Raw genomic sequence first — 27,529 nt, forward strand, 5'->3', positions numbered from 1 at the left:
TTTTTTTGCGTAATTTCATAACCCCAATTCAGGGCTGTGTCTGAAGCACAGCGTGTGGCAGCCCACCCGGCATCCGCAAGAGGCCTGGGATGGCCCCGCGGCGCAGTCCAGCACGGCGATGGGCGCCAGGGGCTGGCCCCCGGGGTGGCTGTCACCTCAGCGCTCTCGGTGGCCGCCGTGGGAGACCGAAGGCCACAGGCCCGGCCGCGGTGACAGCTCTGGGACTGCTGCGGGCCGCAGCACCAGCTCGCAGCACGGCACTGCCCCGCGTCAACCCTTTGGGCCTCCGTTCTGCTCTTCTTGGCCACCACGGGAATTAAGCTCGACCGGTTTCGTATTTTCAATAGCACGTGGCGCAGATTTCTGGCTGGCGTAATGCCGGCAACATTCAGTCAGGTTGGAGAGAAGAAGCAAAACGCAACAAGACAAAACAATAAAAAAAGCAGGCAGAGACTTTATTCTTCAAAACCGGTTTAAAAAGCCGACCGAGGACCCACGCGGGCCCCCGCCCCGCTGGCCACAGCGGCATCCGGGGCTCCCTCCGGCCCGGCCCGGCCCGGCCCGGCCCACCTGTGCGGGGCGGGGAGCGGGGGGCGGTGGCGGAGATGGCGCCCGGCCCCGGCCCGGCCGCCGACCTCCCCCACGCCGCGGGCGGGGCCGGTGCCCGCTGCCTCGCCGCGGGGCGGCCCCCAGCCCGCCCCGGCCTGCCCGGGCCCGGCTGGCACTCGGCGCCCCCGCCATGGCGGGGCTGGGGCAGGGGCAGGGGCAGGCCGGTGCGGGGAAGCCGCCGCCGCCGCTGCTGGTGAAAATCGTGATGGCCGGGGAGTCCTGCGTGGGGAAAACCTCTATCGTGCGGAGGTACACGGAGCCCGGCTCGCCGCCCGCGGGGGCTCCCACCTCCTCCTACTTGGCCACCATCGGTGAGTGATCGCCGGGCAATCCGGCCCCGCCGCCGCTCTCCCGCTGTCCGCCGGGCGCGCCCGCCAGCCGGCCGCCCCTCAGCGCCCGCGGCCCGGCCGCCGAGCGGGGCCCCGCCGGCCGGTGGCGGCTGCGTGGGCGCGGCCGTGCTCGCCCCACGCCCCGAGGGGCTGGCGGCCTGGTCGCCCGCCGCGCTCCCTCGCCTCATCGTGCCCTGCCCGGGGGGCACTGCTGGGACGCAGCCTTCCCGACCGGCGCTGCAGGGCTTGGGGGTGTCGCATCTCCCCCCTGTTAAGCTGCTGCGGGTGTCCAAGCCGCGCCTGGCAACTTCAGCCTCAGCTGTGGTCGGCCAGGGTGCCGGGAAACACGTCGCCCTGGCTCTAGAACCGCTTTGTGCCAGCTGCTACACTGTTCTTGCTGTTTGTCCCGGGCATTTGGAGCCTACTCTTTTTTTAAACTTAGGAAGACAACTTATTTCTTATTGCCCATGACTCCAGACAGAGGACCTGTTGCTGTACACTGGTGTGGGTGTGGAGAAGAAGATACCTACCTCAGAGAGTTTTCAGACATCAGTAAAAAGCCCAGTTCTTCCATCTTTCACGCTAGAAAGCATTTGACTTGGTGCTAATGATTTTAACGCTATAAAGGCAAGATAGCTTCTCCTGTAGGTAGCCGCATGTGTGATTATTAAAGCAGAGCCATTGCTGTGATGGAAATAACCAGCCCTGCTGCACCAAGGCAGTTTTGTGCTGCACCGCCACGCTGCCTTCCCCCGCAGCTCTGCGGGTGGGGGGTGATGGGGAGCTCCCCGCTGCCGTGGTACGCCAGCCCCACGGTGCCACGGGGAGCAGCAGGTTGGCTGGCCACGTGCTGATAACCAGGTCATCCGCATGAAAATGTGCGACATGGGTGCAGTGGTTTGGAAATTTTCCCAGTTTCTGATGGAGAAATGTTCATTTTTAAAAGTTTGTGTGCATGTAAGATTTTTTTTTTCTTGTTTTCTGTCCTCTCGAAAGTTAAAAGTATGCACAAGAAGGTGTGTGTTCCTGCATTTGGAATATGCATGGCTCTTTTATACATTTTTTAGTGTGTGAGGAGTTGGCTTAACTGAATAGATAATGGGTAGTAGCTGTGGCAGCAGCTGGTCCAGAGAATACTTAATATAAGTGAGTGAGATGACTTGACCTGCCCACATGAGAATGGCTGAACTTAAACCACTTTTTCTTTTCTTGACTGTTCTTGCAAAGCAGCTTCTGAAACCCACAGGAACAGAAAGGGAAGAACACAACGAGCAGTAAAGTTGTGAAATCAATCCTTGTAACAGGCAACTTGTTACCAGGCTTTGCAAGGAGTCCCGGAGAAAATAAACATCAGCTTTATTGATGCATTTTATATTGGAACATAGATTCCTGACTGTGGGGTTATTTTGAGACACAGTTTCTTTTAATTCAGTCCACTGCAGAGTCAAAAACTCTTGTATGGTGATGAAATTAAGAATATATTTTCTAAGTTGTGGGTTGAAATAGTTTAAGGAATAGTTAGGATAAAAGAGTTTTGTGGCAGTTATGGGCTGAGATTAAGCTTATTAATTTTATTACTGTTCCCGAAACCTATTCTTGAGAGATATAAAAACTTTTTAAACAAATATTTATCAGAAATGTAAAAGAATCATCCAAATATGGTATTTGTTATCTGAATGTGATTTTTAAAGTTATTTCTGAAATACTGTATGCCATTTAATTCTATTTTAGGAGGTGTATTAGAGCTTAGACTTTTAAAGCAAGTGGCATTGTGCGTGATGGCTTCGAAAAGAGTAATGTTGGAAGTTTTTTTTTTCACGAAGACAGTTGCAACCGTGAATATGGCCTATAGGTCCTGGCCTGTAACACTGTAAAGGAAGAAGACACAATGCAATATTTTTTCTGTTCATGATGTCATCTCCCTCTTTGTTGACACCATCAAAACAAATAACTGTTTTCATTTGGATACTTGTTTCATACAAGCTCAGTCAAATGATCCTTATCAGTCATACGGCCTATTGAATGCTCATCTGGTATTAATTGATTTTTCACCCTACCTGTCCAGCTGGAATGGTGGTTCGAGTAGAGGGAAGAGTATCCAAGCTGTGGAGCCTCTCAGCCATCTGAGTTCCCTGACAAAATCATGTGCCATCACCTTCCTTAGTGGCAGAGGGTCATAGGCACAGAAGTTAAAAGGTTGTTGAAAGTCTCATTTTTGTGTCATCATGAATCACAGGTTTGTGTTACTAGGAAAAATCATAGTGTAATTGCTGGGGGAAAAAAGAGACCTAAACATTTTGTTGTAGGTTCCAGTAGTAGTGAGCTTTTCTAAATTAGGTATTTTATGAAAAAACAAACAAACAAACAAACAAAAAAAAAAAAACAAAAACAAACCAAACACCAAAAATGTATCCACAGTAAATTTTCATTGAAAGCTTTTTATGAAGCACTTAGGCACTCAAGGCTGGGTGCCCTTCCTCCTCTTCAATTATGCAGTTTGGGTAAATTATAAGCAGTTATAGTTTTCTAATTAAACTTATACGCATCATAAGGCAGTTGCATTGTATTATGAATAGACTATAAAGAATAAATGTTTTTGTTTAAACAATGGCATTGCATATAAAGCCATAGAGAAAGTTTATGAACAGAAAAACCCGTTGTATACAAAGTGAGCAGGACTGTGATCTCACAGGCGATGAGGCTGTTACTTTGCTGTATTACAGTGGCTGTGGTCCTTCAGCACAGATGTTTTCTGTGAGAAACATTTCTGTAGAGGTGCGAGTCCGCCCAAATCTGTCATGGTTGAAAGTGGTGCAACTCCCACTTTTAAGTTTAAAAAACCCAAAAAAGTTACTTATTTTTACTTTTTCCTCAAAAGAAAACTTTTGTTCTGTAATGCTTATATTAAAAAAAAAAAAAAAAATTGGCATTACAAATTCAAGTGATTTATGCATTTGTTTCTAATGTGCCATGAATAAGAGAACCAGTTCTGAAGTCTGTGTAGATTCCCTGATACTCACTTTAGAAAGAAATAAAATAGACTTAATCAACAAAAATAAACCATGTGGAAGGTAAACATGTCCTGCGTTAACACCACTAGTAGTAATCTGCATCTTAATTCTTTTTTCCTTTTTTAACAAGGCAGGATTTTTTTGGTCACTCTTCCTTTCCTAACAAACTGTCTTAACCCATGAATTGCTTTTCTTATCAAAGCAGTAATTATCAGTACTTGTGACCGCTCCGATATCACTCCACTTCAGATATTCTTTGCCAGGTACGGGAAAAGACCCTGATTAAAGTAATGGACCAACAGCTAGTAAGAGTTAAGTATGGGTAGGAGTAACACGGTGAAAACTCAACCCACAACGTCTCATTGGGCACTTGCCCAGCTTGGGCACAGGAGTTGATACCGAATGCTTCCCAGTTTCCAGAGTTGAAGACGCTGTATGACAGTGAGCTAGGTAGAACCTGCACCTGGGCACGTACCACCCTCTGTGTGTGCTGTCACTGTTGCATCCTGCTAAGCTGCTCAAACTCACGTTTTCTCTGGACAGACAGATGGTTTTGAGCCTTTTCTGTCAGGAACCTGCCAGCTGTGTCAGGGTGAAAAGTGTGTTGTAATTTTCTAGGCCAGCTGCAAAAGATGTCTTTGAAGAGGACTTTTGCAGATGGCCAAAGACTATTTTATAGGTACTGAGGGGAGAGAAGGGCAATTCACAGCTGAATTCCCCCGTGGCTGACTATTTTCATGCTTTTTAGACGTAATTGTCTTTAAGGTGCCTCAGTCCTAGTATGGGCATATTTATTATTTGGAATATAAAGAAAATAAATTAATCACATGGCTATAAAACTTGGAAATAACAACTAGAATTTGAACTTGTACCCGTCATAGCTCTTCTCAGTTTTATTTGACAGCTTAAAAGAAGAAAGTACAAGCTGTTGCATTCAAATAACATTTATCTCAAGAACGGTAATCAATGCTTGTTTTGTTATGTTGATCATGTTGTATAATACGTGGACCTAAAACCATCTGAAATCTGTGAGCTGTCTTTGGCATTGTATTTCTCATTTTTCTTTTCTGTCTTTCCAATTTGCTAAGTTTGCTGGAAATTTCATATAAAGACATGAACAATTCATGCATACAGAACATATTGACTTCTGTTTTTCACTAACATTCATTGACCTTTTAGGTCAATAAATTTTGAAGTTGACTTAAGAAGTCAATAAGCCTTATTTTAATTTAGATTAAGTTTTAGTCTGATTCAGCACTCTGCTTCCCTTTTTATAAATAAAAAAAAGCTTATAGCAATTTATTATTAAAATGTATGTCATCTAAGAAGTGTTTCCTATAGGTCTGGGAACCCCTGGCTGGATTATCATTTTTTGCTGTATTCCCAACCCACCATGTGAAAGTGACATTCCAGCCTCCCAGTGCATAATCTGTCCCTCTCAACTGTTCTAACATCAATTGTAGAAAGTGATACAGATAATTAAACAGAATCATGTGAATTTCAGGAGCAAATGTTTTTCATCACGTTGGAATTTCACCTTACATGAGCAAATTTGACTTAAATTACATTTCCACCTGATATTATTAATATTACACAACGCTTCCTTGATGGAATTAATTACAGATACCAATTATGTTATTTCATCTTTCCTTTCCATTGGAGCTTCAATAAAAATTCATCAAGTGAAGGACATGATTATCATAATAATTTTAAAAATCCATCTAAACTCTTACCACAAATACCTGAAAAATGTTAATAGCATTGGAATCATGCATGTGAGAGTGTACTCATCAAAGTTTTGCACACAATACATCAGTACAAAGGAAGGGAGCATTTCCTCTACTGCATTTTTGGTTTACTGCCATGGATGCTTTCCTTTGATAAAGTAATTTGGCAGACAGGTTCTCGCAGAAATCAGTGCAGTGGTATTAACTTAAAGTTTTTGTTCTTTTTTCAAATTGTTCGGTGCTTACAGATGACCTTTTTACTGATGAAAAGTCACTCTGAAGTCACATTAAGTAGCCATTTTTTGACCGTATGGAATTTTGGCCATGCAGTATGGCCAGCTATCGCAATGTCACCTTAACTTCACAATATAATTGACAAAGGTAGCCTTACTGTTTTTTACTGGGGGGGGGGGGGGGGGGGGGGGGAATGAGCAGAGAAATTATCAAAGGGTATTTCAAATTTCAGCAATAAAGTAAAAAAAAAAAAGGTTAACTGTGAGGAAATGCGTCACTCTAAGATAGCAGCTGATAGCTGGCAGATTGTAATATTAAGATTGGGGCTTCCACAACTGATAAATCCGGGTATCACCTACCATGTTTGGAGTACTCATAATATAATAAAGGAAAACACTATAAGTTATAAGGAAAGTATCTTTGAGGAAAATTCTGTAGCGTATGTAGAGACAACATTCTGCACTGATTTCAGGTGCCAATGCTTGATTTTGCATTAGCACTCTGGATCTGGGATACACAGTGATTAAGGCTATAGAGGCAATCCTCTTTATTTTGAATTAAATCCGGTGTATGTTTGTCTTTGCATTTAACTAGTACATCTAATTCCTGTTCTTGTAACCCTGGATTTTTTTTTAGGGATTTGGAAGCAAGGACAGAAAAATGGTGTTGCACATGCAACAGCTTTGTAAGCATTTCTATCTCCCCATTCGTAGCTGCCACACTGTTGTGATGAAATGGGAAACAACTGAAATCACCAATATATTTGCCAAGTAATACTGTGCACAGGCCATGAGACTGCTGTCATGTCACTTGCCTATTCATGGAAATACCTACATGTAGTTTCAGAGTATGTGCACCTTTGCTTTGACCTGCCCCTCCATTGCTCTGTATTGGCATTCCTTTGTATTGTATTTGTGTAATGTACTGGCAGATAGTGGTGTTCACCACTGAATAATTCCCTTTTACAACTTCCGTTTTGAATGCGTATGGTTGGCTGGTTATTCTTTGTTTGATACAGTTCCTTTTCACTTTCTGTTCAAAACTGCATGATAACTAGAGCTAAGAAACAGTCTTCAAAAGGAATCCATGTTATTGTGAGAAATGTTACAGGCTTTCCTCTTTCTTCTAGGCATTGATTTTAAAGTAAAGCCAGTAACGTTTAATGGTACAAGAGTGAAACTTCAAATATGGTAAGTTTTAATTTATATCACAACTGAGAGCCAACTAAATTACATTACAGCATGAAAAATCTCATCTGCTTTTAATTGCATGTCTTCCTAAAGTGCAATTGTTCCTACTAGGTCATTTTAAAATTTTAATTTGACTTAGGGGAGCATGTTTTTTGCAGCAATTAATGTAAGTTGTTGTGGTTTGAGCTCAGAGGGCAACAGAGCACCACGCAGCTGCTCACTTCTCCCTTCTCTCCCAGTGATGAGAAGGGACAAATAAGCCAGGCTTGGGATTTGAGATAGGACAGGGAGGGGCAAATCGCCCTTTATGGTCACGGGCAAAAGGCAGACTCGTTAGGGGAAGAAAAAAAGAACATACCTAACAACAACACTTAACAGAGTAGGGCAGTGAGAAGCATTGCCACATCTTGAGAACACCTTCCCCCAACCCGTCCCTTCTCCCCGGGCTCAGCTCTGCTCCCGATATCTCTACCTCCTCCCCCAGTGGCACAGGGGCAGGGAATGGGGGGTGCAGTCAGTGCTGCTGCTTCTTCCATCTTTGGTGGGGGGAGCTTTTGGAACTTGCTCCCCCTGCTCCATCGTGGTCCTCCTCTCACAGGAGACAGTCCTCCACAAACCCTCTCCAATGTGAGTCCCTCCCACAGGCCGCAGCGTTCCCCACACTGCTCCGTCGTGGGTCGCCAACATTCTCCGACTGGATTCCCTCCCACGACTGCAGCCCTTCCCGAGCTGCTCCGGCGTGGGACTCCCCCGCATGCTGCAATCCTCTCAGTGCTGAATTACTACGGTGGGGGCTATTTTTTCCCACAAGATCCTGGCCTTCTTCGGGCACAGTCATGTTGATCATCCATGCAAAACAGCTCACAGGCCATAAATCAGTGTCTGGTCCACTACAGATTGCCATGGGTGGCGGGGGGGGCTGCCCTGCTGTCTCCCCACAGGATACAGGGGGGTCTCTGGTCTGGCACACCTCCCCCCTCCTTTCTTCTTCTGTTCCTCCACTGACCTTGGTGTTCACGCAGCTGCAGCAACTCCTCCTCACAAGTCCCACTGCTCCTCACCACGTCCCTTCTTAAATACGTTATCGCAGAGGCGCAGCTGATGGGCTCAGTTTTGGTGCAGAGGTGGAGCTGACTTGGGGCTGGGGGAGCTTTGAGAAGCTTCTCACAGAGGGCCACCTCTATAGCCTCTTCCCTTGCTATCAAAAACAACCCCACCATCCTGACCTAGGACAAAATTAAAAAGAGGGTTGTCATTAGGTTGCTTTAACAATAAAAGTTTGCTGTTGCAGCATACAAACAGGGCAGCTCTACAATCATATTAAGTATATTTAATTGTATAGGAACATTGAGGGAAGTGACAAAAGAGTAAAATTTTGCATTTCATTACCCATCAAATGCATGTTCAAAAGGGTCACTGAGAGAAAGCTAGTAAGATGAATATTTGGGAACATATGCTCAATTTTTTGATTTTTCAAGGTTTTTCTAAAGGCTGTGTAGGGCTGCTGACCGCCATCTCTCCAGGCATCCAATATGGAGGGTTATCTATATTTACCAGTATTTAACTTCTCAATAAGTAACTGTATATGATTTATCCAGTATTAGACCAGTACCAGATCAGCAGTTACCCCATCTCACGTTGTAATACAAAAGTCCTGGAGGCTTGTTTACTGCTTTCTTAAGGCATACTTATGTGTAGGAATCTCTGCATCCCTGTATTTTATGGCTTTTTCCCAAAACCTACCTTTGATCTAAACCAGTTTACTGACTGTGTCACAGTTTACAAGTGCTTGTACTCCAGATTTTTTTTTAATCACCTGAGTTGTACTGATCTTAATGATTAACTGTATATAAAGAGGCAATGATGGGCTTGAAGTTACACTCAAACTTCAGCCACTGGTTTAGCTTCTCTAATAGGGCTGTGTTATTCAGAATAAATTTCCAGTGTATTTCTTTCACTGCTGTATCTGGCATCCAGATTTTCTCTCATCTTTTCTTGTTACTTTCATGTTCGTATACACCGTTCAAAATTTGTAGACTACTCCTTAAAATAAAGTGATTTTTTTTCTTGGGGTTCTGCAGTTTGATCATCTTTTTTTTTGGTTTTGGTTTGTTGTTTTGTTTTTGTTTTTTTTTTTTTTTGGTTGGTTGGTTGGTTTCTTTTTTGGTGTGTGTGTGATTTCTTGTAATTTCTTTCAGGGATACTGCTGGCCAGGAACGTTTCCATACACTCAGTACTAGCTATTTCCGTGGTGCACAAGGCTTTGTTCTTGTATATGACATTACAAATCTGGACAGTTTTCAAGGTATAACAAGCTGGATGAAAGACATACATGAGGTAAGTATATCCAACACTGGTTGATCTCTTACTGAAGGTAGTTAATGAGTTACTGCTGTTAATGTTTTAAATGACTGCATGAGATTTATTCTTGTTCCTTGAATTTTGGTTTTTAACCAGAATTTCTTATATTTAACTCAGCACACAATATGATAGTAGTATTACAGTTATCTGAAACTGAAATACATCGTGGATTATCCAGGAGAAGCCTATGGTGATGCAGGAGTGTTTTCTGAAGTACTTTTAAAACAAGGCTTCCAATCAGGTTTTGCACATGGTGCTTTTGTCAATGGTGTGGCTACACAAGCCAGGCTCCATGAGCTCATCCCAGGATTTTAATTGTCTTTCATGTCAAAATTACATATCACAATCAGTGATTTCCCTTTCTTAATTTCATTATTTTAGTGTAGTTATCTCATCCCAAGAATCCAAAGAAACAAATCAGACGAAACATCCTCTTCATCCTTGCTGGAAACCATGTCCCTAAGTGCCACATCTATGCATCTTTTAAATACCTCCAGGGATGGTGACTCAGCCACTTCCCTGGGCAGCCTGTTCCAATGCTTGACAACCCTTTTGGTGAAGAAATTTTCCCCAGTATCCAACCTAAACCTCCCCTGGTGCAACTTGAGGCCATTTCCGCTCGTCCTATCACTTGTTACTTGGGAGAAGAGACCAACACCCACCTTGCTACAACTCCTCTCCAGGCTAAACCACCCCAGTTCCCTCAGCCGCTCCTCACAGGATTTGTGCTCTAGACCCTTCACCAGCTTTGTTGCGCTGCTTTGGATAAGCTCCAGCACCTCAGTGTCTTTCTTCTAGTGAGGGGCCCAAAACTGAACACAGTATTCGATGTGCAGCCTCACCAGGGCTGAGTACAGGGGGACGATCCCTTCCCTAGTCCTGCTGGCCACACTATTGCTGACACAAGCCAGGGTGCCACTGGCCCCCTTGGCCACCTGGGCACACTGCTGGCTCGTATTCAGCCAGCTGTCAGCCAACACCCCCAGGTCCTTTTCCGCTGGGCAGCTCTCCAGCCGCTCTGCCCCAAGCCTGTAGCGTTGCAGGGGGTTGTTGTGACCCAGGTGCAGGACCCGGCACTTGCTCTTGTTGAACCTCATACAGTTGGCCTCGGCCCATCGATCCAGCCGGTCCAGATCCCTCTGTAGATCCTTCTTTCTCTCGAGCAGATCAACACTGCCGCCCAACTTGGTGTAGTCTGCAAACTTACTGAGGGTGCACCTGATCCCCTCATCCGGATCATCGATAAAGATATTAAACAGAACTGGCCCCAGTGATGAGCCCTGGGGAAAACCACTTGTGACCGGCCGCCAACTGGATCCATTTCCATTCACCACAACTCTTTGGGCCCAGCCATCCAGCCAGCTTTTCACCAGCAGAGAGTACATCCATCCAAGCCATGATAAGTTAGTTACTCCAGGATAATGCTGTGGGAGAAACTGGGGAAGGGAAAAGAGGATCCCTTTTTGGTGGTAGTGAGGTGTCAGTCAGTTCAGCTGCTTGCGGTACTGCAGCCAGAGGCATGTGCTTTCATGTGACGCAGGAACTGATTCAGCAGCACATGGCTGCCAGACAGGGAGTCTGTTCCACCTCCCCTCCTGCTTCTGAACATTGGCTCCCACTGTGCTGCTTCTGGAGCTTGTCAGAGCCCTCTGAGGTTCACTCTGACTTTCTAATACAGTAGAAAACTAACACAGCAAAACCAGTTGGATGGTTTTCTGGTGCATCAGTGAGTCTTAAGAGGTACACAGGGAGGTCTGACAGTTATTGGAGTTGGTGCAAGGTAAGCAGGTAGGAGTAGAAAAGCCAGGAGAAGAACGTGTGGGAACAATGTGAGGAAGGAACCAGGGAGGGAGGTGTGGGCAAGCCCATAGACATCAGATCATTCAGCTGCCCGTAACCCTGTACCCTGAGCCTTTATTGCTATGTCTCTCTTGATGTGTTCTCTGTTAAGTAGAGGCAGGTCGGTTTTAGAACAGAATAGTTCAGCTGGAAGGGACCTAAAATGATCATCCAGTCCAGCTGCTTGACCACTTCAGGGCTGGCCAAAAGTTAAAAGCATATTATTAGGGCATTGTCCCAATGCCTTTTAAACACTGACAGGCTTGGGACATTGACCACCTCTCTAGGAAGCCTGTTCCAGTGTCTGACCACCCTCTCAGTAAAGAAATGCTTCCTAATGTCCAGTCTAAAGCTCCCATGGTGCAGCTGTGAACCATTCTCCCAAGTCCTATCACTGGATACCAGGCAGAAGAGATCAGCACCTCCCTTTCCACTTCCCCTCCTCAGGAAGCTTCAGAGACCACTGAGGTTGCCCTAAGCAGTAACATGGAAGTTTGTAGTTAGCATACTTGTATAAGCTAGTATGCTTGTTTAAGAATCCAAGCAAGATTGTCCTCTTTGTTGATAAAAATCGAGTAAACATTCAGGCAGTTTCTGTAATACTCTGTAAATTGATAGGAACATGACGTGATGAACATGACAGGAGAGTTCATCTTGGGCAAGCGGGCTTAAAATAAAACCATCAAATGTGTCCTTTTCTCTCTTCACAGCTTCAGTATATGGATGAATTAATGAACTACACATGGTCATATATCCAATAATATATACAAAGAATATCTTACACTGTTGGTTAAGCAATATTTACAATACCTCAGTATTAAGAACATTATGCCGGGACCTAGCACATCATTATCCTTGACCTTAGAGCCATCTCAGCATCTTAGTGGCAACAGAGCCTAACTTCAGTAATGTGTTACAAAGAAGGTTTGATGATAAAGTGTTCTTACTGGCTCATCTGCACACACCTCAAACTAATACACGTTTTATTAATTTGTTAAGAAAAGAGTGTTCCCTTCTCCTGTTGGGCACACCAACAAAAGTTACAGCTAGGTTGTTGCTGGTGGTACAGTTTGATGATCAGCAGATATTTAACTCAACGTGCAGTATGATAGTAGGTTTACTGTTATCTGAAGCTGAAAATTTAGATTATCCATGTATATATAATTTTTTATGTATATAAATACATACATATCAACATGTGCATTTATCTATCTATCGATCAATCTATGTGTATATGTTTTTACAAATATATATAAAATAACAACCTACCTTCATACTGCCTTCAGAGGGGTCATTTTGTCCTGTCGTCTTTAATTACGTCAACAGTATGCTTGATTCAGTGGGCTACAATGCACAACCACAAACCCAAAGAAGGTATTGGGACCATGTGGCTGGAAGTGGAAGGAAGAATGGGACTAGCTCTTGTAGCCACTGTGCCGTCTTGGAGCTGCTTAAGTCAGTCAGGAAGCCCTGCATAAGTCAGGAGCTTGCTTTCTGTTCGTGACGCTTAAAAGGTCTTGTGTAAACATACACAAGCTATTAATATTTAGATTGTTTAATCTTAACCCCCGAAAGTACTTTGTTAGTTTAATATTTAAAAAATTGAAAAAAACCTCAATTTAAAACAGTTTCTAGAAATGTAAATTGCATAATTGATTGTACCAATCTCAAAACTAGCAATTAGTGAGTGTTGTAATAGAGCTAGATAATAATAAAAAGTTTAATTTAGTCCTAGTGGGATATCAATTTCTTAAGTGTCTTGGTGAAAATATATGGGGCCATTCATTGCAAAAGAAGTGTTTTTAAGCAATAACTGCAAAAACACAGGGCATTTCATGAAAATTAATTGCTTACTTGTATGTTGGTGACATTCCCTGCATTTGCTTTGGTGGGTGCATGGAAACCAGTATTTAATTCCCCACAAATGCCCAGTATCAAAGTGGCTCTTGCTACAGCACCCTTCAAAATCTGCAAGTGTAGACATTAAAAAAAAAAAAACAAAACAGAGAAACAGATACAGGTTTCATTAAACACCAGACTAATAGGTAATGTAAAGTTTGCACCTGAACAAATCAAACCAGAATTTTGAGTCAATTCAGTTATTACATTATGTTTTCATTTTTGAATTCTATGTACATAGAGATTTTAAACAGATTTTTTTAAAAAAATCTGTTCAGTGTGCTCAGCCGTTTTTACAACAGTTGAAAATAACAATCTAAGCAATTTAGCATTCCTAAAAACTCCATTGATTTTATAAAAACTAGCCACTCAGTGCTATTACAATCAGATTACCAGTAATGTTCTGATTGTATTTCAATTATTTTAAGTGTGGAACACAGAAACTTTCCTATTAAAAATGAGTTATTGTTCAAGGAAGTTCAAGACATTAATACGATGCCATATCTGTATAGTTGGATTATTTGTATTCAGAACTAGAGGAAATAGGTACATGGCTGTACTTAAAGAGCTTACTAGAAAAATATACTCACAGATTAATAACTTAAAACATTATTGGCAAATCCAATACAGGTATATTGGGTTTATAACGCTCTCATTAGGAGCATGGTAATTGCAAGAATTACTTCAGAACCGGAAACCATTCATTCTTTGTAGGATTGTGGGTGATGTCCAATTTGTTAAGGTGTTCCTCTTATCTGCTGACATGGCTTTCTGCTGTTGTATGCAACTGTTCTGAAAAGCTGATGGTTTTTGGCCTTTAAAAATTAAATACAAGTAACCATGTACCAAATCCATTTGCAGAGAACGGTTCTTTCCAGGGTGTTTTGAACAAGATTCCAACTAATATATGAGCAAAAAGCTCCTCAAAATAGGTCAGATGCTCAAACTGATGCTCACAAAGGATCTGGAGATACTTAAAACTCTAAATTTCAACAGGGTTGTGGGTAACCTGACCTGACTTCGAAGTTTGCCCTTCTGTGAGCAGGGGGTTAGACCAGATGACTCGTGGAAGTCCTTGCCAACCTAATTCAGTCCATGATTCACGCATGGCATCTGGATCTCCAAAAGCTTTTGACATAGATGGTTGGCCCTAGTTTTCTTTTAAATACATTGTAATGTTTTTCATTGTGCTAGTTTCCTGGTGTGGCATGAAGATGGCATTTACCAGGTCCTAATGATTATCTGCTGGAAATTCTCTGCTAGCACAGAATTTTTCACATGGGGCAGATAGATTAATTTTCTCATGCAGTGGCAAGTATTGGTGACATAATTTAGGGTTCTTGGAATATACTAGCTTTCTATTTATGCTGCCTGAAAGAAGTGACTCCTTAACCAGCATATTAAATGTAAGGCTGTGTTGGGTTACTGCTATCTTTTCGTAGTGCCCTCTTCTGGTCCTGTGCATTAGATGCCTCTGAGAGTTGGAAACCTGGACTGTTCAGTGTTTCTGCATCGTACTTTAATAAAAGCACCGTAGCAAAATGCTTTACAGATGTAAATTAGCTTGTCTTCAAACTCATCTGGGTTTTTTCTTAGATGGGAAAGTTTGGTGCCAGAAGGATTGAATTGTTTCAGTTCGTAGATGAGTTTGTTGTTACAACTCTGATTAGAACTGGAAAATCTTGTTCTTGTCACTCTGCTAAATTGGTTTATCTCTAAACCTAGACAAGTTTGAGGATAAATTGGCTTATATCTAATCAAGTCTAAGTTTGCCAACAGACAGATTCAGTCATTTGTACAATTCCACTGTATTCCTGGAAACTAGGCATTTGTAACTGAGGTTATCATCTGGCACTTAGAAAAATATATGAAAAGAGGCGTATGTATAGGACTCATAATATGAGCATTGACCCTGTGATGCTGTCAAGGAGATTGTGGGGACAGTGTATTCTGAACAAGTTATTCTTAATACAGAGGATCAGTTTCTAGTGTCATTGATGAATAGGAGGAAGAAACTTTCCAGCTTTACGGCCTTCCCAAGCTCTGCCTTCATCTTGCTGCATGACCATCCATATTTCTGTCTCCTCTTCAGATCTGAAAAATTGTATGAGTGGTACATTTCTTCCTCAAATACAAGCCAATTAAGCATTACCATAGTGTAATCATCAGATCTGCATTCTTGATTTCACTGTTTTGACTTGCAAACAAACTTCTGTTCCCTTTTCAAACTGTAGTCAGTATCAAAATGATGCGGGTCCTGCACAGCTACGCTCTGGAAATGTGGGGGGGGATAAGGTGGTGGTTCTGGATAGGTAGCTTTATACAACAAGGAGTCTGGATGAGCTTTGTGTAATCATGCTCAGTTTGCTACAGGGAGAGTTGAGGCCAGCCATTCACGGTAGCACCTGCAGGTAACTCACAACCTAAAAAGTGAGGGGATAGTTTCTCCCAGTAACCTGTAAGTACAAATGTGACGTAGTTCTCTTTCGGTAAAGGTGTCTCTGCTATTTTTGACACATAAATTCACAGCACTTCTCTGAAATAGTTTTCCCTGCGAAGTGAGAACAATTGCAGGAAAAAAAAAAAAAAAAGACCTAACGTTGGGGAGGAAAAAAGAATTACATACAAAAGGGATGAGCAGGAGACTTCCTCTTTTGCATTCTTGATTTCTGATAATAGCCACATAGTCAAGAAGTTGGGCGCTTACCTGGTTGGGTGCACGGGCTAGGTGAGAGCTGAGCAGTGCTGGAGTTAGCTCAGGGTGAGGGTGGCTGGCTCCTGTCACGGCAGGCTGCCGAAGCGCTCCATGGCGTTGGGCGTGCGAGGCCGGTGTGCCTTGTCCTGTCCCTGGCACTGCGGGTTTGAGGCCCTGGCATTGCTGCCTCCTGTGGCTACCAGTCACGGCAGCCTGGCTACTGCCACCACCAGCTGCAGCTGCCAGGGAATCCAGCAGAGGGGAAAAAAACTTTTTACTGAAACGTGATGACTCCACACTCTTCAAAAAAACTTGGTCAGTCTCAAATGAGAGAAATACCGTGCTGATATTTGCTCTTTGGATGTTTAAAAAAAAAGTAGTCTAAGTTTTCTCCAAGTTCAGATTATTTTAAGTTTCAGTAAAATGTGAACTTTGAAATGTTAAAACGAGAAGAAAAACTTCAGAGAGTGAACCAAAAATCTGGATGTATTTTTGAGACACCAAAGCAAAATATTTTTTTTTCTTACTTCTCGGAGAAAAAAAGAAAAAAGTTCTTTTTGCCTGGATTAAATTGATGAAATTTTTAATAGTATTTTTCCATGACATGGGAGACAAATGTTTCCTGGCTCTATTAGCTTAGTCAGTGCTGACTTGCATAATAGCATCTTAACAACTGTAAAATAACTATCCTCTTTTTAGCCATAGATTTTGCATTTGGAAAGCTTATTCCTAAGCTATAAATAAAAGGATGAAAATATGCAGTGAGCTTTTGGAAGCACTGAAGAGCCATATTTTTGGCAAATTCAAATCAGTGTACCTCTGCAGTTTTTATGCCAACTGAGCACATGGTCAAACTTCTGCCTAGTCATATTGACTTAATTTTTTTTAAGACTTCATCTGTATAATCAGGTTTCAGAATTTAAAATGGACATAATTTGGCGTATATTCTTTAGTTTGCTGAAAGCAAGAAACTGCAAGATACCATCTTTAAAAAAAAGGAGTACTTGCAGTCCTTTGGTGGAGGATCCAGTCAAAGTGGAAATACATTATTATATTGTATTAATGTAGAACTAATAGTTATTTGCTGAAATAAATATTTTCTGGCTTGTTATCTCTAACCTCCTTTAAATTTTGTTACTATTTGAAGCTGTTTGGAAAGAACACTCCCACTCTGAAAATTTGTGCAGTTTGTAAAGAAGTATATCTACTGGATGGATTTCATGGTTTTGTAGAGAAAATGTGTTAGTATTTCCCTTTGACCTTTTACTTAAGAGTAAAGTCAAATGTCACTTGTAAAACCTTCAGCTACATACAGTCTTAAAAAGTTGGTTATGTGATGAGATTAAATTGTCTATTTACCCTATTTTAGGGACTGATGTATGTAATTTGATGTAGGAGAACCATTGACCTTAATGAGTAAAGCTTCAGTGCATTCTAAAACAGCCAACATTTTGGTCTATTAATCCAGGTTAGATTGATTCATTATTTTAGGCCTGTACTTTGTACTATTACGATGAACTTACTTCATTTTAATACTACATTATCTTGAACATCAGCTGTGGGTATGAAATGAGATTAGCTGACTCTAAAATGAGAGTGGATTTAAAAAAATGAAATAGTATTCCTTAATAATAAATTGTGCCTACTTCCGTACTCTTCGGATGAGGCAACTTAGTTGTAAAAGTGCATATAGACTAAAAATAATGATTCTCTCATCCTTTAATGAATAGAGGTTTTTCTCTGCATTTCCCTGAAGGGAGGGATATGCGTCTGTGTGCACGTGTGTGAGGTCTGGGGAAGATGATTGTATGGGCCTGGTTTTGTCTTACAGCAAAGTTATAAAAACTAAGACTTTGACAGAGGTCAGAGATTCATCAATGTCCTCATAGAGAGACCTGCAGCTTGCAACCAGGCTTTTTGAGGCATCAGAGAAGCTATGTGAGCATGTACTTTCAGAATATAAACTACGGGAACAGACAGTGTTAGCTTTAATTATCTCTAGATTGAGACAATCAGGTTCCTCCTTTTAAGCATCAAAAGTGGTTTTAAATATTATGATATTCACAATGAATGTCAGTTTTAAAATTCCACATGCTGTTGCAGAACTGTTCTCTTTCTTTGTCATTATTCCAGTCATGTATAGTTACAGTGGTTTATCTTAAAATAACACTGATGTAAAGCACCCGATGCATTTCAAAGTCACCATGTATGTAGCTGCATTAGTGGAACAATGGATAGAGACAAGGTCAAAGAGCTAGATTTTTCTTCCTTTTGAAATCAATGAGGTTTTAAAATTTTATTTCATTAAAAATCTATTGCCTTCTTCCAAGTGTCTTGGAATAATCAAACTTTTATGTTGAGTTTGAACACTTTGAATGTAATTTTACTGTCTGTGTGCAAAAGTGAAGCACAGAGAGGTGCTCTTTCAGGTGCAGCAAATTCCTTCTTTTTCGCTTGTGAGTGCTGGATGTAGACCAGATTAATATGCTGATCCATGAACCCATTACTTTAGGGGGGACAGTGTCTGAATTCGGGGCATTTCCAGTCACTTTAAAGCCTCAAGATGGAGCATTCATCAGAAGATGGTGCCCATGCACCATATACTTTATGTCTCATGAAAGTGATTGCAAATTAAGCCTTGCACTTGTAAGCTGCTTTTTTTCTGCTCTTCGCAATTTTGCTGTTTTCCTCCAAGTCCCAGTAACTGGTGGAAAATATTTCCACAGATGAAAAGCTCAGGACAGAATTTAGCCTTTACTTTCAAGGAAATAAAGCGTGGAAGGTTAGTGTGAGTTGAATGTAAGGGCTTTTGTTGTTTGCTTTTTTCTTACTTGACACTTACTAATGCTGGTTCTCTTTTAGAAAGCAGGTGATGAAGTGGACGTAATACTGTTGGGCAACAAGTGTGATAAGGAGTCAGAACGTGTAGTTCCAAAACAGAAAGGAGAAAAGGTATCATTGATCACTGTACTTTCTTTGGGTTCTCCTGAGTATCTTAGTATGTGACTGTGAGCTATTAAACTGAAAATGATAAAAAGCTCTTGAATTCCAAAAATTCTATTAGGAATTGCTCCAGAACAGTTGTGGAGTTCTGGAGTGGTTGGGTTTTTTTTAACATACAAGCAGAAATGCATTAAGTAACTCCTAGCTGATCTCTTTAGAATACTGATTTTAAAGGTTAAAATGTACTTTAAAAGCTTTAGACATTACAATAGCAATCTTGCATTTTGAATTGAAATTAAAGATATTTTAGGGTCTGCATTTTCAGAGTACTGTTTTAATGTGAGATTCTAAAATACAATGCATGATGCATTCTGCATATTTTTTCTGATGCCTGATGTACCCATCAGTGATTTTTTTGCTACAGCCTGACTGTAAAGAACTATTCTGGCAGGCCATGCACTGTCATCTGCATTGTCTTTGAACAGCCCTAAATAATACTGGACATGTACATTTACAGAACATCCAGCTCCCTTAATTCTATCTGTGTATGTGTCATACGGCTGAGACGTATATATACAGTATAGTTAGCAGGTACAGCTGACCATGTGGAGGGGAAGAACCGGTGTTGAGTGGGGAGTGCTGTGTTAAAGGAGATGGCAAACTACTCTCACTGGGAACCAATGAGGAAATCCAGGAGCCATGCTCTGGCAGGGGAAATTGTGATAATGACTAAATGTTACAGGAGAGCATGTCCTATATACCAGTACATTTTGCAGCTGGAAAATGTATGTATCTGTTGTCTGGAACTTGGAATGAGCCCTTCTATTATGCTTTCAGGCATGGTAAGTCAGGCAGAATGTCTTGCATTTAAAGAAAAAGAACACTGATAATTTCTTGCCAGTTATATAATCCCAGATTAGGGAACTTTAAAAAAATAGCATCACCTTTTCAACATCATTGCCGATAGAAACTTTTGAAAGTTCACTGTATGCCAGACACTTTCAGTGTTAATGTACTATATCTGTGTAGAAGGAATAAGGTTGGTGAAAAATACATGTATACTCTCACTCAAAGAATGCAGTCAGAAATCTAAAGAGTCACTGGATGCATGTGCACAAGAGGGCAGTAGTAGGGCTTTGCATATGGTATTAACCATGACATTTTCAGACTTCTGTGTACTTAACCATGTAATCAGAATATCTCTTAATGTAGTATTTTTTTCAGAAACAAGTCATTACTTCCTCACCAGTGAGCCTGCTTTGTAGATTTCTTCTGTGTCTTGAGGCAAGGCAACTCTTCAGTTAAACTATTTCTTCTTCTAATGTTGTTTACAAACGCTAAAGAATCTGACTGAACCAGCTGGAGAAAGATTCCATTAGCAAAGAGAGAGCTAATAATTGTCCTCTCACTTGAAATAAGTAAATGTCCTTATTAAGAGGGGGAAAATAGTTTGATACTAACTGTGTCACATAATAATTCATACTTACACATTTCATATTACCCTGTGAGTATGAGCTGTAAGTATTGTTCTGTTCAGAGTCTTGCAGAGAAGACCCCTGGATTCCCTGAGAATCTTACCACCTATGTTGGCATTTCTAAAACAATCTATCAACTGAGTGGCCATCGTATGCCACTAATTTAATGCTGAGAATTTTTTTGTTTGTTTTCTTTGGTTATTATATAATTTTGATCACTCAGAAATGGATATATTTAACACTATGAAATATTTTCTTGTATTAATAAATTTTTATTCAGTTTGACAGAAGTATGAACTCAGCCTTCTTGGGCTCCTCAATTCCCCCCCGACCAATAACATTGTCTTTTTATCTGCAAAATAAAAAGTGTTGAAGATTATATGACTTGGTAGAACGTGGCCATTTGTATCCAGTCAAATCTTTCAAACAGAAAGAGCCAAGTAAAATATTCTTTCTTTTTTTTTGCTTTTGCTCTCTTCATGTGCCTGACTTCAAAGCTGATTTTACAGGTACAATACAAATAAAAAAAAACCAACTTTCTGCACAGTTCTAGGAGTATTTCAGACACATCTCTCTGATTTAAAGCTAAGATATCACAGCAGCACTTTGCTAGGAAGTAGTATATTTTGAGTTAAAAGAAATTAACAATTGGAATTAAATTTCACCTTGGAAGAGACATTGGCATTATTTATTTTGTTGTTGTAAGTAAGATATGAACTTACTTCACTCAAGATCTCCAAACTGCTCTCAAGGATAATACAAGATAACATTTCCCAGTAGCATAATTCCCATATGTTTGTAAATGTATTTAGGTATTTTATTTATGGATCTATTCAAGATGCTCCCAAAGGCAAAAAAAAATAAATTATCTGAATGCGCCTTTCAAGTTTCTTTTGGTGAGCGAGTAGCCAAAGCTGTGTTCATATTTCCAACTGCTTTAACACTGGACTGGTGTTTTTTTTCCCATCTAACTACACTTTTAGAGGGCTTGTTTGCCACAGTATTTACCAGTACGCAAGGTGAATTGGAATAATACATACATTAATCTTCTTTGCCCAATATTGTGCACATACAGAGAAAATGGGGGTGCACTGATAGGTGTAGTAAGCAATGTACTAAGATGATACAAAGAACACTGAAGTACTCAATGCATTTTATTTATTTTATTTTATTTTATTTTATTTTATTTTATTTTATTTTATTTTATTTTATTTTATTTTATTTTATTTTATTTTATTTTATTTTATTTTATTTATTTTATTTTATTTATTTTATTTTTATTTTATTTTGCATTGGTATTCACAGATGGAACTTACTCCCAGACCTCTGCATGTACTGTCATTGTTTGGGAAGTAGCAGGTCAGCCAGCAGTGGGAAAGCATTGGATTAGAAACTGCTTAAGACAGTTGGATGCGCCCATAGACATGACAAAGTACACGCAGTTGTGCTGAAAGAGCTAGTGAGTGTGATTGGGGCCTCTGTCAGTCAGCCCTGGAAAATCATGGTGGTTGGGAGAGATCCCTGTTGACTAGAAAGATGCCAACACGACACCTGTCTTTAAAAAAGGCAAGGACGAGGGTTCAGGGAACTACAGTCAGGCAGCCTTGCTTCAGTCAGTGGAAGGAGCATGGAGGATGTTGTCATCAGACCCTTTTCCAGGAACGTAAAGGACACAAAGACAATCTGGAATAGTCAACAGTAGGCAAATTGTGCTTCACCACCCTGGTTGCCTTCTATGATGCCAGGAAATGATTCTGTGGAAAAAGGAATAGTGGTGGTTGTGATGTATCTTGAATTTAGTAAGGCTTTTGTGCCACGCTCCCATGGCAGCCTCACTTGGAAGCTAGGAAATGTGGGCTGGCAAGTGGAGCTTTAGGGGGACTGAAGATTGGCTGGACTACCAGAGGCAAAGGGTAGCGATTGAAGGCTGCGTGCTTGGTTGGCAGCTGGTAACGAGCAGAGTGCATCAGGGGAGTGTAGCGGGGCTCACGTTGTTCAACACCTTCATCAGTGATCTGGCTGATGCCACAAGGAGATTTGCATGTGACAAGAGATGAAGGGGTGTGACTGGCACATCAGATGGGAGAACACCAATTCTATGGCACCTTGATAAACTGGAGAACTGGGCCAACAGAAACATCATGAAATTCAGTAAGAAGTGCAGAGATTTACACCTGGGATGGAATGTTAGAAGAATGGCAGAAACAGACTCTTCTCAGTAGAGACAGACAATAAAGCAAGGGGCAGCAGACAGAACTCCTGCCTTGGGAGGTCCAGGTTGGAGATAAAGAGAACCAGTTGCACTAGAAGGGTGACGTAGCCATGGAAGAGGGTCCCATAAAGGTTATAGAATCTCCATTGCTGGCAGACTTCAATATTTGGGCAAAGCCATGGCTGACCCCATGTGATACGGGCAGTAGTCCCATTTCAAGTGAGGTTATCTTTCCAAATAAATTCTGTGATTCTGTGATTAAAATGGTTTATGTTCATCAGTTTGTACATAGGTAGCCTCTAGGAATCTGTTACGTGAGACAAGAAATAAAAAGGGAATATTAAATAGTAGGTTCTGTGTACTTTATAAGCTGTATACCAATCTTCTCCACTTTATTAGCCCAATCTTTTTTGTTGCCTGTATTTTTCTTTATGAACCGTTATGTATCATTGTTTTGCATTGGCGTTTGCCAGTAGTCAAATGATCCTAACTTTCTGTAGCAAGTTGCTGCAGTACCAAAAACAGTTTGTAGCAGTCAGCTGGAGTTTTAGAATCCCTTATGAAGCAGTCTGTCTTAAGAAACAGTTTCTTTAGTTTCAAAATTAGATTTTCTTATAGCATTTTGGAAAATAAACCATTTTGATTACCTTTTTTCCCTACCTTTAATATGAACCTTACTATAATTTGACTAAAACTTTGAAAGTCCAGTTCTTGCACATTCATGCCTGATACTGGAATTTTTGTAAAACATTGCTTTGTTACTTCCAGAGCTCACTGAAAGCAAACGTAACTGCCAACATTAGACTTTTTATCCTACTGGAGAGCCTTCCAAATAAATCATTAAGTGGTTAGTAACTATAGGATTTTCTGTACATTATAAGCAGGAGGGTATTTTTTTGGCCTGGGGTCATCTTCTCCAGATGTGTACCAACAGGGATCCATTGCAAAGGGAATAAATAGACTCTCACTATGATTTTCTGGCAGATATTATTCCCACCTTGGCCCCCTCCCATGGGAGGCAACAATGCAACTGTTTTTCTTTTTCTCCATATATTTAACTGTGTAAATTAGAAAAAGTTTAGGACCTTAAAAAGCTATGAATTTTGTTGTGTTTTTGTTTTTATTTTCCTCATGCCAACATATCTCTAAGCTATCTGTAGGGCAAATACACTGGAAATGAGAGAACATGAGTAAATTAAATAAAATCAACTGATATAAAGTCTATGCTGCCCTTTTCTTCTAAGTATTTTCTCTCTTGTGCTATTACCATAATATGTTTTTGCATACATATCTGTTCTTTGCTTGCCTGTTGTCTCTGTGCTTCTCTCTCTCTGGTAAAAATAAGCATCTCTTTTTTATATTTCATCACACCTCTTTTTCTACAGTTTTTGTCACATTTTTATCTATACTTTTCTGCAGGCATTCCATTAGTTTCTGCTAAATAATTGCCTAGGAGACAGTTCATTTTCTAAATAAATCAAAACATTGAGAACAGACCCACTAGAGTCTATTCTTATTTACAAGTAAAGACAGGCTTAAAAAGGTGTTTGGAAAATGCAAAAATTTAAGAAAAATGCTTTAATAGTTATCTGAAATTTATAAACTGAGGATGAATATAGAGTACTTTACTGATATGACATTTACTTAATCAGTGTTTATATAGCATGTTAGAAGCTGCCAGAACACCTCCATATCTCTTGCTATTAGTAGAAGAAGGTGGTTTGGTTTGTTTAGTTTTTTTTTTTTTTTTTTTTTTTTTCCTAAAGACTGTTCATCCCATTGCCTACATTTGTTTTTCAGCTTGCTTGGGAACATGGCATACCCTTTTTTGAAACCAGTGCTAAAGATAATGTGAACATTGAGGATGCATTCTCAGTCTTGACTAACGAGATACTGGAAAAGGTAGGCTCCTTCTCTGAGTAGAAAGAAAATGGGAGATTTTTCTTGATAGATTGGGTAAACAAGGTTGTAACTGCAGAAGGGTTTAAGAAAGCACGACCAGTCCTGTTTTTGCACTATGGAGTTAATATTTTGGGGGGATCCTTTAGCTGTAGACATACAGAGGAGTAACGTGGGGGAGAAGAACTGTGGGAGAAGAGAACAGAAGAAGGGGAGCAAGTAAAATACAGTTCAGAGAGAAGGTGAAAATTAAAGAAAACTGCATTTGTGGGTTTCCTTCCCACACCTTTCTTCAAGGGAGAGGTTAACAGCTCTAGAGTAGTTCCACTTCGACGCAGAAAGGATCCTTTTTCCTGTAGGTTTGTGTAGAATATGCATACTGTGAAGATGCTGCATGCTGATGGAATCAGTGGACCTTTTGTGTTCAGCAATCAAATGTTTTATCCAAAGTTCATAGCTGTTTGTTTGGGTTATTTACACTAGTGCTTTTGAAGTTATTAGGACCTAAAGATTTGAGTTAATTAATGGTAGAATCAATATTGTAGCTCTCAGAGTCAGAATCTCTAACTACCTCGAATGTGTTGGCTTAAAGGTCCTTACTCCTCAGAGCTGCAATACTTTTGTAGGACTGAATTATTGTTAATTAACTCTGAAAATGTTTTGCATTGCAATTTATTTTTAGACAGTAGAATATTATTTTAGACATTAATGGATGTTCTTCATGCAATGCATTATCATTGCCATTCATCACCAATATTAGTTATACAAAACTAACCTTCCATTCTGAATACTCTTGAAGTCATAATAAAGATAAATGAGCAAAATTACTGACAGAGTCACAAGTTGCGGTGTTTTGATTAAGTAGCCATAGGGGATGGTCAGAATAATAGCTCAGGGTTGGACTGCTCCTAAATCAAGGTCCTGTCATATTATACAATAACACAAGCTGTAGCTGGTTATTTTGGGGTAGGAAAAAAAAGAAGAAAAAAAAAAGCTTTTGATTCCTTTAGCATGAAAATTAAGTTCAGCAACTCAACAGTCAAATATAGTTTAGAGCAGGAGGATAACGACAGGTCCTTGAACAGTTGGCAGAAAGTCTCAAATAAGGTAACTCTGATCTTCCTGTAAATTAAAAAGGCATTGTCTACTGTAGAGAATGTATTTGTTAGTATGAAGCATGAAAACTACAAAACAATAGCTATGATCATAACTGCTGCAAAGACAAATACATGTAAAGCAAACATTTCTGCATGGTGTGTTTGGGTAAAATCCAAGAGAATTCTCTGCAGCGTGCAGAAATTAAGTTTGGATATTTCTTACATTAAGATTGCCTGCACTTATTTTACTTTAAGTGGAACTTCAGTATTCCTGCTCGTCTTCATGAAAATTCATGGGTTTTGTAGTGTGGACATGCAAACAGATTCAGACCATGTTGAAAATGTTACACTGTTGCATGGCTGTAATTAGAACTGATGGAGAATACAGTTATACACTCTGCATGCATGTATGTGTGTTTGGAAAAGTTGTCCACTGGATTTTGTCAAATTTGTGTGTAGTAACATTTCACCTTATCTATAAATGTTTGCAACTCCTGATGGGGCATCAGGTGCCATTACTTTGGTGTATAATTTGCCATTTTTAGTGAAATGCATTTGTTGAGTTAAACAAGGACTCCTTTAGCCCAATTGCTTTTGCCACTGGCCTGATAAGAAAGAGTTCACAGTAAAAAAAATAAATTACCATACACTTTCATCATGGTTTTCAGGTTCGACAAAATAATTTGCTTGTTCACAAAACTGTGAAATCTGAATGTAGTACTTGAATTTTAACTTCCTCTAACTGATGAAATTTTGGAGAAGGGAAAATGCAGTAGGAAGTGTGACCAGTAGCTGTGAAAAATGACACGATAGATGCCAGTCTGAGATCCCTTCAGTCATACATCCATTCTGTACTGATAAAATATATACTTGCTGATTGGAAAAAGGAGATGCGGTGTTTGCACAGTGTTTTGGCCCAAGACACCTATGACTGAGGTAGCAGGATATCGGGCCTCCCTTACTTCTGCAATAGGACCACCTGTCGCAGACCGATGAGATGCTTCAGTGGAAACATGTCCCTGCTTTACCAGTCCCACAGAGGAAACTCATTTTAAGGAACTCCCTAGAAAAGTCTATTATAGCCATGCTTCTGGGAAGTATGTGGAGGTCATTCAGAACTAAGATAGATAGGCAGGGCAGGCTATTAGACGGTAGACCATTTTCAGATGCATTGCAGAGGGCTGTATTAATCTGAGGAAATCTTGGATTTTTTTCTGTACACTCTTGTTCCACCTACCATGGGCATTTCTTTATTAACTAAACCTACAGAAAACACCCCTATAGATAGGGAAGATCAGTGTCTGGAGTTACAGAGCTCATATAGAAGTAATGAGCTTCTTGATTCTCTTGACATTTAGAACAAGTTGTGGTTCAGTGGAGGATTGGCAAAAAAACACATTAGAATGTGTCAGACATTATAAAAAAAAAAAAAAAAAAAGGCAAGTTTGTGTTGTCATTATTTTGCGCTGCATTTTCCTGTCTCTTTTTTTGTGGTTTTACTTCTAGTGGCCTCAAGGGAGAGAGAAGACTTCTGTATCCCAGCAATTCAGATAACTAAAGAGCTGCTTGACCTTTCAGATATTTTATCATCTCAGCCATTCTATGCTGGGTCTTAATCCTACAGCTCTAATTAACATGGGTAGTGTCATTAAAACAATTCCATGCTATTTGACAACTTACATTGGCAGCAGCTAAGGACTCATGCCATATTTTTGAGAACTCTTGATTTTCAGTTAACAGTAACTGATTTGATTGTATTCAGAAGGCTGCAGTGGAAATGAATGCTAATGACACATCTTATTCCAGAGGTTTGCTTAGACATGTTGACAAATAACAACAGTATTTTATTTATTCACAGTTCTTAGGAGTCTCAGATATGCCTAAACCTGTTCATTAATAGATGGCAGCTGTTCCTTAACAGTGGTTCTGGTTGCAGGTGAACTATTTGTACTTGTGAGTCAGTCCTCAAAGAACAACCAAAACAAAAAAATACCACCCAGAATGCAGTT

At 40.5% G+C, this 27,529-nt stretch overlaps 1 protein-coding gene across 2 annotated transcripts in view; it reads left to right on the forward strand.

Moving 5' to 3' along the window:
- The first annotated feature begins 693 nt into the window (after window positions 1-693).
- The window catches only part of LOC104359459 (ras-related protein Rab-10), a 33,257-nt gene continuing 6,421 nt past the window's right edge, over window positions 694-27,529 (forward strand). For both annotated transcript variants that reach the window (XM_042798219.1, XM_042798218.1), the window contains exons 1-5: window positions 694-920; window positions 7,040-7,100; window positions 9,299-9,437; window positions 18,757-18,846; window positions 24,325-24,426. In XM_042798219.1, coding sequence (XP_042654153.1) covers window positions 740-920; window positions 7,040-7,100; window positions 9,299-9,437; window positions 18,757-18,846; window positions 24,325-24,426 — 573 coding nt within the window. In that variant the 5' untranslated portion in view covers window positions 694-739. The remainder of the gene's footprint in view (window positions 921-7,039; window positions 7,101-9,298; window positions 9,438-18,756; window positions 18,847-24,324; window positions 24,427-27,529) is intronic.

The sequence above is a fragment of the Tyto alba genome, unplaced genomic scaffold, assembly GCF_018691265.1.
Source record: "Tyto alba isolate M040663 unplaced genomic scaffold, T.alba_DEE_v4.0 Super-Scaffold_27, whole genome shotgun sequence".
Lineage (NCBI taxonomy): Eukaryota > Metazoa > Chordata > Aves > Strigiformes > Tytonidae > Tyto > Tyto alba.